Source organism: Elgaria multicarinata, chromosome 1, assembly GCF_023053635.1.
Source record: "Elgaria multicarinata webbii isolate HBS135686 ecotype San Diego chromosome 1, rElgMul1.1.pri, whole genome shotgun sequence".
Lineage (NCBI taxonomy): Eukaryota > Metazoa > Chordata > Lepidosauria > Squamata > Anguidae > Elgaria > Elgaria multicarinata.
In genome coordinates, this window is record NC_086171.1 from 28,181,900 (window position 1) to 28,198,608 (window position 16,709).

Below are 16,709 nucleotides of genomic sequence, written 5' to 3' on the forward strand. Positions count from 1 at the left end.
ATCTCACAAAATTGTCGTGGCAAAATCACCATGTGTTGACTTCTCTATTATTGTCATTTAAGATTTTATCTGTGACTTTTGGAGAATAATTTAATTCCTCAGTTGTCAAGTATTTTATGTAGACATTCTTTTTTCAATATTAAATCAGATGCACATGAAAAAGAAAGAGGGGAAATACAAAAGTTGTATAGACAGTGCTCCGTTTTAGCCAATAGATGAACCATCTGGAGCACAATTCCTGTGTTGTCGAATCGTTATGGGTATTCATTCTGCCATATTTTAACCTAGTTCAGGGATAATATGTTATATACTGATCTTTTTTTTAAAAGCAAATCCACTGTTGTAAAATGTCAACACAGCACCATCTATTTGTAGCAGCATCAGTGTAACCCTAATTAGCATGAATGAGTCCTACACAGCGATAATCACCCTTAAATTAGATAGCAAGACTAGTAAATGGCGAGAACGTTCTTGGCTTTGCAGCACCAAAATCCTCACCACTGTCTATCACTAGGAATCCCTTGTAAAGAATTAAAAGACTTATTTCATGGCTTATTAAAGAAAAAAAAGATACTGTTACTTTACGATGTTAACAAGAAACCCAAAGTTCAACTTTGGAGGGTAAAGAAATTTCCCTTACATTAAAAAAACAACAACAAAACAAAACAAAACAAAACAAAACACAAAGTCTAATATAATCCTCTTTGCCATTCCCAGCAAATTAAAGCTGTGTTTTCCTTTCCTTGACAATGGCAAATGCTTATGCAACAATCTACTCAGAGACAAAGAGAGGGAGAGCAACAGAGAGAGAAAGAGAGCGCTTATATTTGAAAATACATTCTATATGAAAGAACGATCAAAGGAAGAGGAAGGGGGGGAAATATTGCAGCTTTGTACAAAAATGGTGCAGAGACATTAAATTGAAATACAGGAAGTGGAAGAATCAAGCCGCCAAGTTGTCCGGTTTCCTTAGCCCTTGCCTTCCCAAGGTTTACTTGCACTAAAATATACTTTCTTGTTAGTCAGTGAGCCCTCAGGATAAGTAAGAAGGACAAGGACTTTAACTGGAGGGAGACAAAGTTGGAGTGAACGTTAACACAATGAGAAGCAGTACAAACAAAAAGGCACTTGAGAGGACATATGCTAGCCAGTGCCAAGGACTTTCGCTTTGTTACAGTTATAGGCAGTACACTCGGTTTGCCGGTTGTTTCTGGATGATGGCACGTATTTCTTGTATGGAATTCACAAGCACAAAATTTAGTACAACACTGAGAAACACCAATAAATTCTGACTGTATTGCTTGGTAAACAGAGCTGACACACTATACCAGTACTGATGCTACAGTACTTTTTTTTCTTCTCAAAAACACCCTAACCCTCTTTTGCCTATGCACAACACAAGCAATTATACACAAATACAGGTTCAGGAATCCATTAAGTTGCTGTTACTCCGATATTTTTTTCTGGGCACTGAGTTACAGACAGCATGTCCATTCAAAGGACCCCCACCAAAATACACTTTGTGACAGCATCTTGGATTTTTGCACAGTAAAAAATAAACATTATTTATCAAAGTGTGGGGTGGGGGGGGGAGAGGAGGAAGGAAACAAAACCAAGAAGGAACCCGGGGGGGGGGGGAACGAAGGAAGAAGAAGAAGTAAAAAAACAAAATGAAACACCCCCTCTTAAGTCGATCATACTTGGTCTCAACACCAGCATTTGATTATTCCAAATTAAAACAGAAACAGAAGTAGACTGTACATGATTCAGATTGCTTAGCACAGATTGTTGTCCATGTTTTAGTATATCTGTTACACTCACTGAAGCTCCTGAGAAAAGCTTGGCTCAGCGTCCTCAACGCAGTTTTCAGCCTGTACAGTAAAAGAAGATCCACAGTTCCCCAGCAGAAGCTAGTTATATGTCCTTCCATCTCAATTCTCTGAAACTTCTTCAGCTGCTTCTACACCTTCATGCCTCTGAGTAAGTATTTTGTGTGTTCAGTTTATCTTTTTTCAATTTCACGCCGTCCACAAGTTCGAAATTGTAGTTCTCCAGTGCAGATAAGTTCCTATCAGACATCCCATTGTGCCAACAGGCACAGTACAGAATGACACCACAGATGGCCCCCAAAAGCACCCCCAGGGCACTCATGGCGATGATGGTGATGAGAATGGGGTCGAGGGTCTTCAGCACGTTGCCCGGCTTCCTGGAGATGTTATCATTGTAGGGCTTCCCGATTTCAGGGTAATCAGGCGTATAACCTGTGGTGGAACAAGAAGGACCAGCTGTGATGTAACAGAGGCCTTGCCAATATGGAATAAATGTCAGTAAGAAATTAAGAAAAGGATGAAGAGCGAGCAGGCAGGCTCAAGAGGCCCGCATTGGTTTGTGTGGGCGACAACTAGGGCTCTGTTTTCATTATTTGTCTGCGGCATCCATTCGGAAACTGGTTAAATTAGCATGCTGATCCCCCCAATTGTATATGGGCACTGGCAGGGAAGTTACAGACTATGGGTTGGATCCAGATTTATGTTGCATTAAGTCCACTTTTGGAAGTGAACTTCTTCACCCCCTCCTTCCCAAAGCAGCTCCTCCAGCCCCCCCGAAAATGTTTTGCTGAGTGAGGAGACCCTGCTGAATGGGGTGAACTGTGGGGGGGGGTGCAAGGAAGGAGGGGATCCTCAAAAATTTGGTGGAGGGATCTTCCATGAGCTGAGCCCTTCCTTTAGTGGAAGGCAGATCCTGTATTGAATCCAATGTAGACCCCATGAAATCAATTGGACCTGAATTAGTCATAATGAACTCATTTCAATGGTTCTTTGGATCTAAACCTATGGTTGTAGAAAACCCTTATATCCACTTGTTCCTGCTCTTGGGAAGGCTTCAGCATAAAGGGGCATGTCTTTGCTAGCTTCTGGATTACCCAAACTAGTTCTTTGCTTGTGCTGCTATCACAAAGGATGGGTATAGCTCAAAACTCTGCTGCAGGATAAATAGATATGGAAAAGCCACTTCAGCTGCTAAAGTCTTAGGGCCCAATCATACAGACCACTGCAGGGGTCTGGGGTTCAAGAATCCCAGTAATTGAATGAATGAATGAATGAATGATTGATCAGTTCTTCTGGTGGTTACAGCCCTGAAGTAGGAGCAGCAGATGCAATTTATGATGCTATGCTGGTGCTTACTTGTCCCTGTCACAGAAGATAAGTACTGCACAGGAATGCTTGTGCAGCACTAGTGGTGTGTTTGCCTTCATTCACGAGCATCCGTGTGTGTGTGTGTGTGTGTGTGTGTGTGTGTGTGTGTGTCAGTGGCACAGTCTGGCTTGCTTCCTAAAGAGTGTATGGGCCAAGGAAATTGGAACAGACCTTGGCCTGTGGAGGTTTCCTTTTCTTTCTTTTTTTGAGTCAGCACAGTAATTACGTTCTAAATGAGCCTGTTCCAAATTAATCTAAGGTATGTTTTGAGGTCTCAAATAGTAGTTTTTGTGTGTGTAGATTCCCAAATTATCCTTCCGATAGATGCTAATTTTGTTCCCAAATGTCGCTTGCTGCAGAGTAACACTGTTTAGCTGAAACCATCAAAACCAGCCCCTGGGTCAGATGCAAGGAAAACAAGTCCTTGTTTTGCCTCTCCGTATAATGTGTTCTGCACTCATGCCACTGTTGATTTCCCCAGACGGTGTTTGGAACACGACAATTCAGTAAAATCAGTACACACAACGGGTAATGATGCGTCTCTCATGCCACCTGCTACGTCCTGAGAAAAAAAAACCCTATTGTGTGCGATTGACTGTGTCCAGGCGTGACATCTTTTAAAAGAGATTTTATACATTTTAAAAGCATGCATAAACCGTAAGTGATGCGTGTGCATTAGTAAATAAACCATACATTTGTTTAGAAAAGTGGTCTTATTGTAATGGGGCTTAAAATAAATACGATGCCGCACCTCACATGACAATCAAGCCGATTTTTCACTAAAGGAGCACTTTACCTGTTTGATTAATATCTGGCTCTACTTCGACTATTTCGTTTCCTGCATCATTTGACTCTAGCAAAGCAAAGAGAATTGACATTGATTATTAGGGTGACAAATACTGATTGGCTATCATGCTGGCAATAATGGTATTGAAAATTTTTCTCCTGTCTCGGAGCATGATTATGTCAGCTTGACAGAGCTGTTCATTAACCTGGTCTCCCAAAATTAGCAAAGAAGAAAAACGGGTTTAAAAGTCCTCCCTCCACCCTAAATTGGCACAGTTTTAGAGTTATCAGCAGGGGGGTTCTGTCTCTGGAAAATGAAAATCAGTAGGTGAAATTAGCATGTTGCATTCATTGTATTTATAATCTTGGAGCCAAGTGCTGTAAAACCCTTAATCATACTCAAGCAGCCCTTAACTGCAAAGAATAGTTCTGCCAGCTGCAACAGGCAAGGAAGGATTCAGAAGAGAGACTTGTAGTTCGAACTTTAAGATATATATCCTTTGAACCACCTAAATGACCAGAAGCACGCGGGATTAACTGTGGCATTAACCTTCTAGAGCAGGGCGGGGCAACTTCAATCCAGAGGTATCCAGTGGAATTTTAGGATGCCTTTAGGATGCTTTTAGGATGTTTTTAAGGATGTTTTAACAATGTAAACTACAATGATTTTAATCAATATTTTTTGTATTTTATACTTACTGTTGTTCCCCGCCTCGATCAGGATGGAGAGGCGGGTAAGAAATAAACTTATTATTATTATTTTATTATTATTAATCCGCTGCGACCCTCTTGGTGCTTTGCTCTTTTGCATGCTGCCACAATTTGGTGGCAGCTGCAGCAAAAGAATTGGTGGTTTCCCTCTCAGATTCAGTGGCAAGCCATGTCAGTGGCCTAAAATAGCCAAGTTTGACCTTTTGCCAGGTATGACTGTTGTGATTTGCTGCCCAATGTCAATTGTTTTGCCACTGTGCCACTGCTGCACGGGCAAGTTTGGCAGGGGCTGCACTTAAGGCCAGGGGGAATGAAATGCGGCCCACGCGTTGCCCATCCCTGTCTTCGGCCAGATCTTCACCTTGTGTCAAAACATTATGAATGTGGAATAAAAAAAAGGATTTAACACTATGAAAGCGGTACATGGAATGTAGATTGTGCCCAACAGTTATCAGTGCACTTCAATACCGCTGTAAAGCACTAGTGTAGATCTAGCCCTAGAGTCTAGACAGATGCAAAACATTTGATATATTTTTTTTAGTTATGGATACCTTAAGTAACTAGCTTCTTCACGTGAGTGCCATATGCTTAATATCACCCACTGTATGGGCAGAACTAGGTGCAAGGGTGGAAGACTGGTGTCTTCAGAAAAAGCTAGAAAGCAAGGATGGGGATGATTTCAAGCAGAGCAGTGGCAGGCCGGAGGTCACCCCAGGGACTGCGGCTTAATTGACTAATCAATTTAGTTGTCTTTTGGTAGATGACAGCCCTAGTTTAGAGGAGAGAGACCCGTGTTCACATTCACAACTTCATTGGCTGCCAGTCCAGGTCCGGGCCCGATTCAAAGTGCTGGTATTGACATTTAAAGCCCTAAACGGTTTGGGGCCAGGTTATTTGAAGGAACGCCTCCTCCCATATGTACCTGCCCAGACCTTAAGAGCATCTACAGGGGCCCTTCTCCGTGAGGCCCTGCCAAAGGAAGTGAGGCAGGTGGCTACTAGGAGGAGGGCTTTCTCCGCTGTGGCACCCCGGTTGTGGAATGAGCTCCCCAGAGAGGTCTGCCTGGTGCCTACACTGTACTCCTTTCGTCGCCAGCTGAAGACCTTTTTATTCGCTCAGTATTTTAACACTTAATTTTAACTTAAATTTAAATTTTACTGTTTTAACTCTGTATTTTAATTTTATATCAATTTTGCTGCGTGGTTTTTATCATGTTTGTGCTTTTTATACTGTATTTTGTATTTGTGCTTTTAACCTGTTGGTTGTTTTATTATGGTTTTAATTTTTGTGAACCGCCCAGAGAACTTCGGCTATTGGGCGGTATAAAAATGTAATAAATAAATAAATAAAATTCATAAAGTTCACTTATAGTTTGATCCTATGCAGAGTCATTGAGTCATCGAACAGTGGAAGGGGCCTATAAGGCCATTGAGTCCAACCCCCTGCTCAATGCAGGAGTCCACCTTAAAGCATCCCTGACAGATGGCTGTCCAGCTGCCTCTGGAATGCCTCTAGTGTGGCAGAGCCCACAACCTCCCTAGGTAAATTGGTTCCATTGTCGTACTGCTCTGTGGCTGAGTCAAGTGTAGTCAAGTCCATTGGAAGCACCTAACTTGACAAAAATTGGGCTACTAGTGGTCTCAAGGCTGTGGCACGATAAACATTATAAAGCACTTCACTTGCTAGGAAAGCAACAACAATAACTATGAAAGGATAGGACCTCGTATCCATTTACAAAGCTGCCACAACCACAATGAATAGTTTCTCCATGATCTGTTCGGTAGTTCCTGGCAGGTTGTACTTACTTTGGCACGCTTCCTGTGCTATGCGGTTGTCAAAGTTAATGTCATCAACTGCAATTCCTCCATTTCCTCTTCCAATTTCTCCTTCCACCATCACCTGGTAAAATGAAATTATAATTTTCTGGTTTAGAGCTGATGGCCAGAAGCAGAGATTAGTATGAATGTCACAGAAAGGCACAAAGTCATACAATTTTGTCACCTGACAAGGCTGAAGACGTCATTACAAACTACTCAACTTTTCTAAAGTTATGAATGAACAAGGGTATTGGCAATGGACTTGCAACTCTGACATGCAATGAACTTGCAATAATTATTGCAATGGACTTGCAATAATTTGCAGAATAGATTGACCTTATCCTGCACTGTTGTGACATGTGACACTGTTTAGGCACACATGCAGCCACAATCTTATCTATGCAAACTCTTAATTGATGTTACTCCTTGATGTTGACCATGGACATTTCCGAATAGCCTCTTATCTTCCCTCATACTATTTGTGTTATCATCTGATCATTGCTAATGGGGAAGAGGAAGCAGAAAAACTACACTCATAATTAGGTCTGTGTCCTGCCTTGGCCCAAATCTGAGGTAGTCCAAGGTACCCTGAGGCCCAAATGGGTCAGCACCGAAGACTTGGGGTGCCTCAGGACGATTCGGGGCAGTGCTGAGCTGCTTACCTGCCCAGAAAAGCCAGCCATGAATCCAAGTGAGTCCAATGGAGTCACTGGACTCAGCTTCTTCTCCTTCCCCACCCTCCCCGGTCACCTACTACCTCTTGCTGCCACTGGTGCTTACCTTCATGCACGTCCTCTTTAGAGCTGAGCTGCGATTTAAAGGAAGATCGTGGGGGTTCTATTTTTTGAATAGCTCTATGGCTGAAAACTATGGTGGCTATAAAGGGCCATTTCTGGTATTTTGTGGCCTTAGAGCTATTCAAAATAGAGAACACCTGTGATCTTCCTTTAAATCATGGCTTGGCTCTGAAGAGGACGTACGTGAAGGTAAGTTCCAGTGGCGGCAGTGCACAATGGCAATTCCAGGTTTGGGGGAGGGAAGGAGCAGGTAGGTAGGGAGTCAGGAGTTCAATGGACTCCTGGTTGGCCTTCCCCCAGCTTTCCTGGTTGGCCCACCATGCAGCTGTATGGCTGCCACCTAGGAACCCTGCAAAGGCCAACCTGTCTCGGGGCCCCCAAATCTCACCTTGGCTTCGGTTTTGAGGTGAGGCAGGCAAGACCTGAGGTGGCCTGAGATGGATCTGAGCTGTTTCAGAGCCTCCGAAATGGCCTCCAAGGCAAGGTGTGTGTGTGTGTGTGTGTGTGTGTGTGTGTGTGTGTAAGCCCTACTTATAATGCAAATGAGTATTTTGGTCAATACATGTTTGATCTAATCATGCTTTTAAAGCAAGAGTTTCTTTTAACTTCCTGCTTAAAAATGGTCCAAGGCTAGAGCCTATTTGCTGTGGCACTTGCTACTCATCTTCTTGAGGAGTTTTCCTCCAGATTCCCCTCCTGTCCGAAACAAAGTGGATGGTGACCAAAAAAGACAGCTTTCTCAGTGGTGGCGCCCTGCTTGTGGAATTTCCTCTCCAGGGAGGCTCTCTTGGTGCCAACATTGGAATCCTTTCAGCATCATGCAAAGACATCTTTATTCTCCCAGACTTTTGAATTTCAGGTTATTTTAGCTCTTGCTACTGTGAGAGATATAGAGAAGGGAGTGGCGGAAAGAGAAAGAGAGGAAGACAAGGGGGTGACAGACAGACAGGTGCACACACAGAGGAAAGGCCATAGCTCATTGGAAGAACACGTGCTTTGTAGGTAACAGGTGATTTAATCTCCGGGATTTACATTAAATTTAGATTCTGGGTATTGAAACTGGGACCGTTTGCATGCAAAGCATGTGTTCTGCTATTGAGCGATGGCCCTTCCATGTCTACATTCCTTTGCCTACCTGATAATGTTTCACAGATTTGTGGAGAGGGACCCGCCCTTCTTTCCAGAAGTTTCCCTGATTGCCACTCAGCGTCCACAAGACCTGATCATACTCTTTAGGTGGCTGGTACCGCAGTTTGATTCGTAGTGTGCCAACATGGGCTCCCGACATATGATACCAAAAAGTCATGCAGAGTGCAGTGTTGTGCGGGTTGATGATGGGGCTGATGAGCCGTGCAACTTTGCCTTTCTGGTGTTCATCAGCTTGTGAGTAAATGAAATTGCCATCTCCTGCTGTGACAAAAATACTGCATTAGAAATAATGGCCTATTCTTGGCTCCCCTAAGCCTGATAAATGTTAAGTATTCCAAAAGTGATCTGGCCTTTTCTAAAGATCTGCAACAGAACTGTAAGTCTATGAATGGCTTGAAGGTCATCAAGTGTACTCTCCACTAGCTTTATCCTCCAGTAAGTAAAGATTCTCCATACATGAACATCCCAGATATGCTATTGCATAAAGTAGAAGGATATGGTGCATTGGTTCATTCAGGTGATAGTATGATTTGGAAGGACAAGAGCCTGGACATGTCACTGTACAAGAATGGTCAGAATAAGGTGGATGGACCAAGATGTACCATTCTTGGGGACTGTATAAGGATTTTTTTTAGTAAAAAAAAACCCCAATAGAGATGAGTCAAGTGATTCAAAGATTTTGGTGGAGATCCTTGAACACATCAGTGTAGAACCAATTTAGACATAAGACCATAAGAAGAGCCGCATTGGATCCATCTAGTCCAGCACTCTGTTTGCACAGTGGCCAACCAACTGTCAACCAGGGACCCACAAGCAGGACATGGGCGCAACAGGACCCTCCTGCCCATGTTCCCCAGCAACTGGAGTATATAGACTTATTGCCTCTGATAGTGGAGGTAGCACATAGCCATCAGAATTAGCCCTCTCTTCCAGGAATTTATCCACTCCCTTTAAAGATATCCAAATTGGTGGCCGTCACTATAGCTTGTGGAAGTGAATTCCTTAGTTTAACTATATGTGAAGAAGTACTTCCTGCTCAATCTGTCAGGGATCTTTTAAGGTGGATTCTTGCATTGAGCAGGGGGCTGGACTCGATGGCCTTATAGGCCCCTTCCAACTCTACTATTCTATGATTCTCTGCCCTGAATCTCCCACCAATTAGCTTCATGGGATGGCCCCGGGTTTTAGTATTATGTGAGAGGGAGAAAAATGTTTCCCTATCTACATTCTCCACACCATGGATGATTTTGTACACCTCTACATTTGGTAGAGGTACATGATGGTTACAGTCCTCTTGGTGAAAAATTGCCTATTTGGATCCACTATTTAAAAAATAATAATTATAATTGCAAAACTAGTATGTCAATGGCAAAGTCTTTTCTACGATGCACTAAGAAAGGTAGTGCATCTAGACATGCAGCCTCCCATGAACGTATTGCCCTCTTCCCAAAGATTTGAATTATGGCTCTCCAAATGCTGACAACATGCTGCTTTTTAAAAAAACGTATGTCATAACTACGGATGAGGAAACCAGACTATGTTCATCTTTGTCAGTTCATTCTGTTGTTTCCCCACTAATCTGCTTAAAAAAAAATTGGCACAAAAATGTGTATACATTTTACATGCATTTTAATAAGCATTTTATGTTACAATATGCATTTTTATACACATTCTATGCTAAAATGCATTTTTATATGCATTTCATAGGTATTTTTTTACACAATTTGCTGCTTTTCGAAGATGTTAGAAATGCATATTGTCTTTGTACGTTGTCTGTTTTTATGCTTTTATGGTTTTAAATTTTGTATATTGATTTTTAATGTTTTAATTTGTGTAAACTGCCCAGAGAGCTTTGTCTATGGGGTGGTATAGAAAAGTTAATAATAATATTTTTTAAAGTTGAAAATTGCATCACAAAATTTGGGAATTGCAGAATCAGAAGGGTAACTGAGTTCTGATCTGCACATTAGTTCAGGAGGTGAGAATCAGATCAGTTTGCTTCCACTTGTAGGCCGAATGGAATTCCCAAAGCATCCCCAGATATAACCTCTACTTTCGACTTAAGTAGTTTTCCAAAGGATTTCCAGATATCTTATACCCAGATCTTAGACACTTGTACCACTCAGCATGCCTGCTTGCAATTCTAGGATAATTCCCTTCAAAGCTTCTGCAATTAATTAATTAATTAATTAATGTCAATAAATTCATATCCTGCTTTTCCATGTAAAATACTGAAAGCAGTTATGGTGTGTGGCATGGTGCTGACATACTAGCTGATTTGCCCTTTTAAATATTGCCATAACAAGTCCGAGGACCGTTCAGAGTGTCGTGGCAGAAAAGAAGAAACCAGATCTGTGATGCCGCTGTGGAAATGATTCCAGTTTATATCTTTGGAATGTAAAAGGCACCTGAAACTCTACAGCCTGGTTGATAACAAAACCTCATTTAAGGAATATAGTTCCTCCCCGCCCCCCCCCCCAGCCCTTCAATGAGAGGACAAGTTGTGCTTGTCTCCAGACACAGATGGCAAAGTTCAAATATTTTTCATTTCAAGAATATTATTGCAGCTCTGGGTCAGGAACTCTGCCTTCTTTGTCTTAATTAGAGCTCAACTTATGCATGCCTTTTAGATTTTGTCAGTCCTTGGCTAACATGGCTTTCAACCTCCCTTCAATGTCAGATCTTACTGAGTCATTTCATTTTACTTTGCATCAATTTCCCCCATTATTACAGCCTTCATTTCAGCTAACTGCCTTTTGCTTAATTTGATGCCATTTATTTGTACAGTGCCATTTATAGTCAAAGTATTTTAAGTTTTTTTTCTTACCCCCCTAAAACTAAATGTACTTGTCTTGAGATTCAATTGAAAGTGTCTCTAAATTTAAGGAGCCCAATTTTGTCTAATTTCCTTGTCATTCTCATTAAGTAAAGGGGGGAGGGTCACAGAAAGTGGAGAAGGGGAGGTGGGTGGGTCATTGCCAGCACATTTGACTTATCTGCATAAATGAAAAAGAGAGCAATTATTGAGAGACACGCGGGTCATAAAATGCCCATTGCTCACTAGGTTTTGTGAGTGGCATTGAGAGACAAGTGTCAAGCATGTGACATCTTCATATCTTATTAAGAAGGAAGCCATCCTGACAAAGGGGCTCCAAAAAGTTATCTTTAGAAGTAGCTTGATTAAGGTGTTCTTGGAAGAAGCTCAGGAAGACAGACAGAAGGGGAAAGGCTCTAGAATAGGTGTGACACAGTCACGTTAATCTGAGCATAGTACAAGGAAGGGATTTCAAAGAGCACAATTCTTTTCATCAATGCAAAATTCAGTAACATAAATACCATGCCCCTGAGAGTTGTTTTGGTTTTAAACTGGGTCAACTGTGAACCCTACATTACCTGTGTGGTCTTGAATGGGCCCTGTTTTGCTGGTGAGCACCGTCCACCTCAGGTCTAGTTGACTATCATCCTCCCAACGGCAGATTGTTTTCTGAGAACTGTAGCCAAATCCACAGTTGAAGCCATATGCTGGGAGTTCTTCAGTGATGGAGTGAGTGATGGAGAGAGAGAAAGGAGAGAAACAGAAAGATAGATGTCACTGGAGTGCTCCTGCACTAATTTTCGATAAAAAAACCAAAATGGCGGGCGTGACGTCCTCTTCCTCCCAGGACGTCGTGTGCCGTGTGTAGACTGAGAGGGAGGATCTCGCGATCAGCATATCGTGAGATCCTCCCCCTCCACCCCCCTGGTCTAGACATGCTGTAGGTGGGCAGCTTGGCTGACATGGTGTTACAAGGAAGTTTCTTACAGTATGTTCCTATAATTGCATTTGAAAGAACTTGAAAGTAATATTTACTTTTTGAAGTTGGTTAATGGTTCTGCCAATGACAATAATCAGTTGCTCCACCAATGGACAATGAACCGTGTCAGTTTTAAACAACTGTATCTAAGTGAAAATTCCTCAACACTCAAAAATGTAAAGTACATCTCCAATTCATTCTGTCTCTGATTCATCTGGCAGTCTCAAGATGCAACTGGGGCCTCTAATGTACACAGAAAGCTCTATGTAACTGGGGGCTGCCCAATATCAGGGAATGGCCGACATGTGAAAATACTATTGGGAGAATTTCCTGATGGGTTTCAGATTCTATCTGGCAGCCACAGAAAGGTATCCACAATGTACTAATTCCTGTTCTACATTTAAATAATCTGTTTCCACCATCTGCTTCCTGAGCATGTGCTTCAAGGGTTTCTCAGCATTCCAGAAAGACAATTCCCAATATTAGAAGAATGATTTGTTAAGTTTCAATTTCATTCTGCCTTTGCACACCAATCTAGATAAAGAGATCCATGTATGGAAGCAAGATCAGGAACTGCTGGCTTAGGTAAATTGGATGTACCTCCAGATTCTCAATTTACATCCAGATATGGATCCAAATGCAGATGTTGTCTATGTGCACTACATTACTTTCAGCTGTATGTGTATCTGGGTGCATACCCTGTTCAGTATTCTGGTACAACTAGTCACACATAACAATGTATGATTACAGAACTATGCATGACTAGAGATGGATTTGGGTGCTGGTTTATGCATGTATTTCAAAATACAATTAAAAATAATTGACTCAAACAGAAGGATCTCAAAATGAAAAGAATAGACAGCTATTTCTCATTGTTCTGACTCCTGTAAGGCCTTTTGGAGGCTTATATGTCCAGCCTTTGCAAAGCGTTTAATATATTCTAGGTACTAATAAATAATCATAAACAAATAAAGCAAAGTTTTCAACATACTCTTTTAATTGGCCCACAAGATGGCAGCATTTAAATGAATAAATCTAGAATGGAAAGAGAGACAAATGTGGCCTACAGCCAACCAAAGACAAAATAAGCTTCAAAAGAAGCTTCTTGTAAAACAAGGGAAGTCTGGTATTATATAGCCTATTTTGGTCAGGATGAGATCATATCTTGTTTTCAGAATATCTCCAGTTCTGTCCAATGGTCTTACGTGAAACAGTTTATTAATTTTCAATGGAACCTGGAATTTGAATGGGGAAAACTCACACCCCATTCAACAGAATGGGTGAGGTTCGTGTTTTTCAGTTTCAGAAATACTGTTCAACACAATTACAAAATATGTCAAATTTCTTTCTTACAGTTAAGAACCTTTGGAAGAAAATGCTCACCTTAACTATGGACAACTCCCAAATGAATCACCCTTCCCTTTCTCTCAACATCTAAGAGGGTCAATGCCTGAAGACATAACTCAACTCTTTAAAAAATCTTATCCCTAATTAAAAAAGGGAAAAGAAACTCCCATGAGCAACTCATGTTTGAGGTATTGTCTTGCTGTCATGATTTATTGTGCTTTGGCTTCAACTAGGAAGAATGATAGTGCAACAATTCAATCCTCTTTCAACAGGCATGCCATATTGCAGGGCAATCCCACACCAACAGCATTCCTTTGATACTGAGAAGATGGCAAATTGCACGAGACTTTGGCTGGAGGACTGTGGCCAACAGCTAGTAGACTGCATCAGTCACAGAATCATATTTTAAAATGTTTTTGAAGTGAAGGATAAAGAGAGAAGGAGAAGAAAAAGACACAGTGAAAGAGAGGAAGGCTGAATACACACACACACACACACACACACACACACACACACACACACACACACACTTAATGTGGGTTACACATTGGAGGGTTGAATTAAAATAGGTCTTCCTGAGCCTGAAAAGGTTGAATACCACAGGGGTGTACTGCACACTAGCCTTATGATCATACATCTGCATTACAGGACGGGTTTGAGTCAGGTGTTCCATATGGAAGACTTCACGCTAGTTTCCAGCCTGCATTAGTGCAGACACTGCTTGAGAATGAAACACAAGTGATCCATTTCACATCTCCTGAGGAACTGAGCTAGCTGTGTTCATTTCTTATAAATGAGATAGCAACCCTTTTCTGTGGAAAGAATCCTCTCTGAATATACTATTTAAATTCATTGACGGTAGAGTACAATTGCTTAGTTGAGATTTTAATATAGATTAACACACACACACACACACACACACACACACACACACACACACACACACACACACACGAAGCAAATGCCTAAAAGACCCAGTTAGACCATTTAAGACATGGATGGGCAATCTTTTTGCTTCCAAGGCCTGCATATGGGCAACAGGTTGTTCTCTTCATGCTGACAGTGGCCACGGCTGGATCCAGTGGTGAGGAGGGCCTTGATCCCCTTCTTTCTCTCTCTCTCCCCCAGACACATCAATGCAATCACACAAAGAAAGACACACCCATTTCCCCATCTCTCCATCTCAGTGTGTGGCAGGTGCGTTGAGATTCTGTTCCCTGATGACAGCTGATTAGCACTGGAAACAGAGGAGGTGCACGGCAGGTGGCGCACTGCACAGCTGTTCCCAGCACTCCTCAGCTGGGGAAGGGGGAAGGCGTGTGATGGGATCTCAGTGATCCCATCACTCCCCAATGCCAGCTGATTAACACTGAAAGACCGTTTAAGATGGTGGATCTATTGTCGGCAAACGCCAATACAAATTAGTGCAAACTTGCTGTGTTGTTGCAATATTCCACATTATTCTGTGATACGTCAAGCACTTCAAAGAAGCCTTGAACATACAGCCTCTTGCTTGGCTAGTCATTCTGTACTGGCATTGGAAGGACTTTGTGGGAGAGCTGCTGCTTTGAGCCAATGCAATGAAAAGTACTCTTGTACAGCCCCGATCCTGTTTTGGCTGGAAAAACAATGTGAAGATTTGGGCTTTCCCCAAATATAGAGAAAAGCTGTACAGAATGGGGCAGCCCTAACTACCTAACAAGCTGTTTGAATTGCAGCTGATGGGTGATGCGTAACAAAATCTCCGTATGACTTTTTAAAAGCATAGAGGTCCATGGGATTGCGTAATTAAAACAAATTTGGCCTGTGAGAGTAGCCAACAGCTGCATTTCTTGGCCACATGTTGCTCACAGCTGGAACAGTTAAGACTCTACATGAACACTCAAGTCGGGCAAAACCCCTTGCAATACCATTCGTCCTTTTTTTGGCAGACAGAGCTTTGGCACATTTTGACAGTTCTACTGTAAGCAAGAAGGGTAGCTAATTACATCTCCATTTTGAAATTCTGGGGAACGATGGAGGCTAGTGGCTCCAATGTCAGTGGGAATCTGCTCCGGGTTTCGGTCAGAACCAGTCAGAACACTAAAGGAGCTATCCAAGGTGCTGGATAGTGTTCTGACTGAAACTCAGAATGCATTCATCACCCCACTGACATTATCAAGGCAGTAAACATTGGAGCAAGTATAACCATTAATGGACTAAATTCAGAATAGTCTTCTCTATGCAACTTTTAGACACAGCTACCCATGGTGCCAGCACACTCTGCTGAGCATCCTGGGTAGCTGTGACATGCAAAATGCCCAGAGAGCTTTGGCTGTGGGGCGGTATAGAAATGTAAATCATCATCATTTAAATGTTGCATGGAGAAGACCATTCTGAATTTAAACAAGTTTAAACAAACCTTGGGTAGTCGTGAATAAGCAGGAGTGAGTGAGTGGGCTGGCTCCCATGAAGTTTAATGTCTGAAGTTGGAATTGTGGTTTATTGGGAGAGAGACAACTCATGGTTTGTTCTTGGGTTCTATGAGTTGTCACTCCCACAACAGATCACCATTCTGGGTTCACACATTACAATAAACAATCTAGGTTTAGATGTCCCTTGGTTGTTTTGCTTTGCCCAGCTGCAGCGGGAGTAATTGGGCAGCAAGAACAAGCACACAACAACTGATGGTTTAACAATCTGTAGGTTCACATCTTGGGATGTGTGAACCAGGTTTAGTTATGTCTGTCATTGATAAATCTGGTTTGTTTTTTTTACTTGACAGAATTCTGTGGCATGCATGACTCACACTGTGTTTTTCTGCAGAGCTGTGGGCTTTCCCCTGAACTCTGGGCACTTTTTTTGAGTGTTTATTGCAAGTTCTGTACTTCCGTAAATTTTCTGAAGAATTTGCACAAATTATGGCCGAATTTGCGCAAATTCAGCCAAATTGTGCAGTTTTGGGCATAATTTTCACAAATGGATCAGAAATTTGTGCAAATTGTGGGGGGAAATCATGAAATGCCTGGAAAAATCTGCCAACTGATTTGCTACAGATTGAGTCAGGTGGTGCAATAGGGCTGAATTGAAGAAAACTCACCAAACTCTACACATTTTATCAAGGTTTTAAAC

General features: G+C 42.0%; 1 protein-coding gene across 2 annotated transcripts in view; it reads right to left on the bottom strand.

Annotated features, from left to right (window-relative positions):
- Positions 1–803: 803 nt before the first annotated feature.
- Positions 804–16,709, bottom strand: part of NRP1 (neuropilin 1) — a 164,209-nt gene continuing 148,303 nt past the window's right edge. For both annotated transcript variants that reach the window (XM_063125448.1, XM_063125441.1), the window contains exons 13-17: positions 11,851–11,988; positions 8,444–8,715; positions 6,500–6,593; positions 3,994–4,050; positions 804–2,261 (exon numbers count right to left, since the gene is read on the bottom strand). In XM_063125448.1, coding sequence (XP_062981518.1) covers positions 1,969–2,261; positions 3,994–4,050; positions 6,500–6,593; positions 8,444–8,715; positions 11,851–11,988 — 854 coding nt within the window. In that variant the 3' untranslated portion in view covers positions 804–1,968. The remainder of the gene's footprint in view (positions 2,262–3,993; positions 4,051–6,499; positions 6,594–8,443; positions 8,716–11,850; positions 11,989–16,709) is intronic.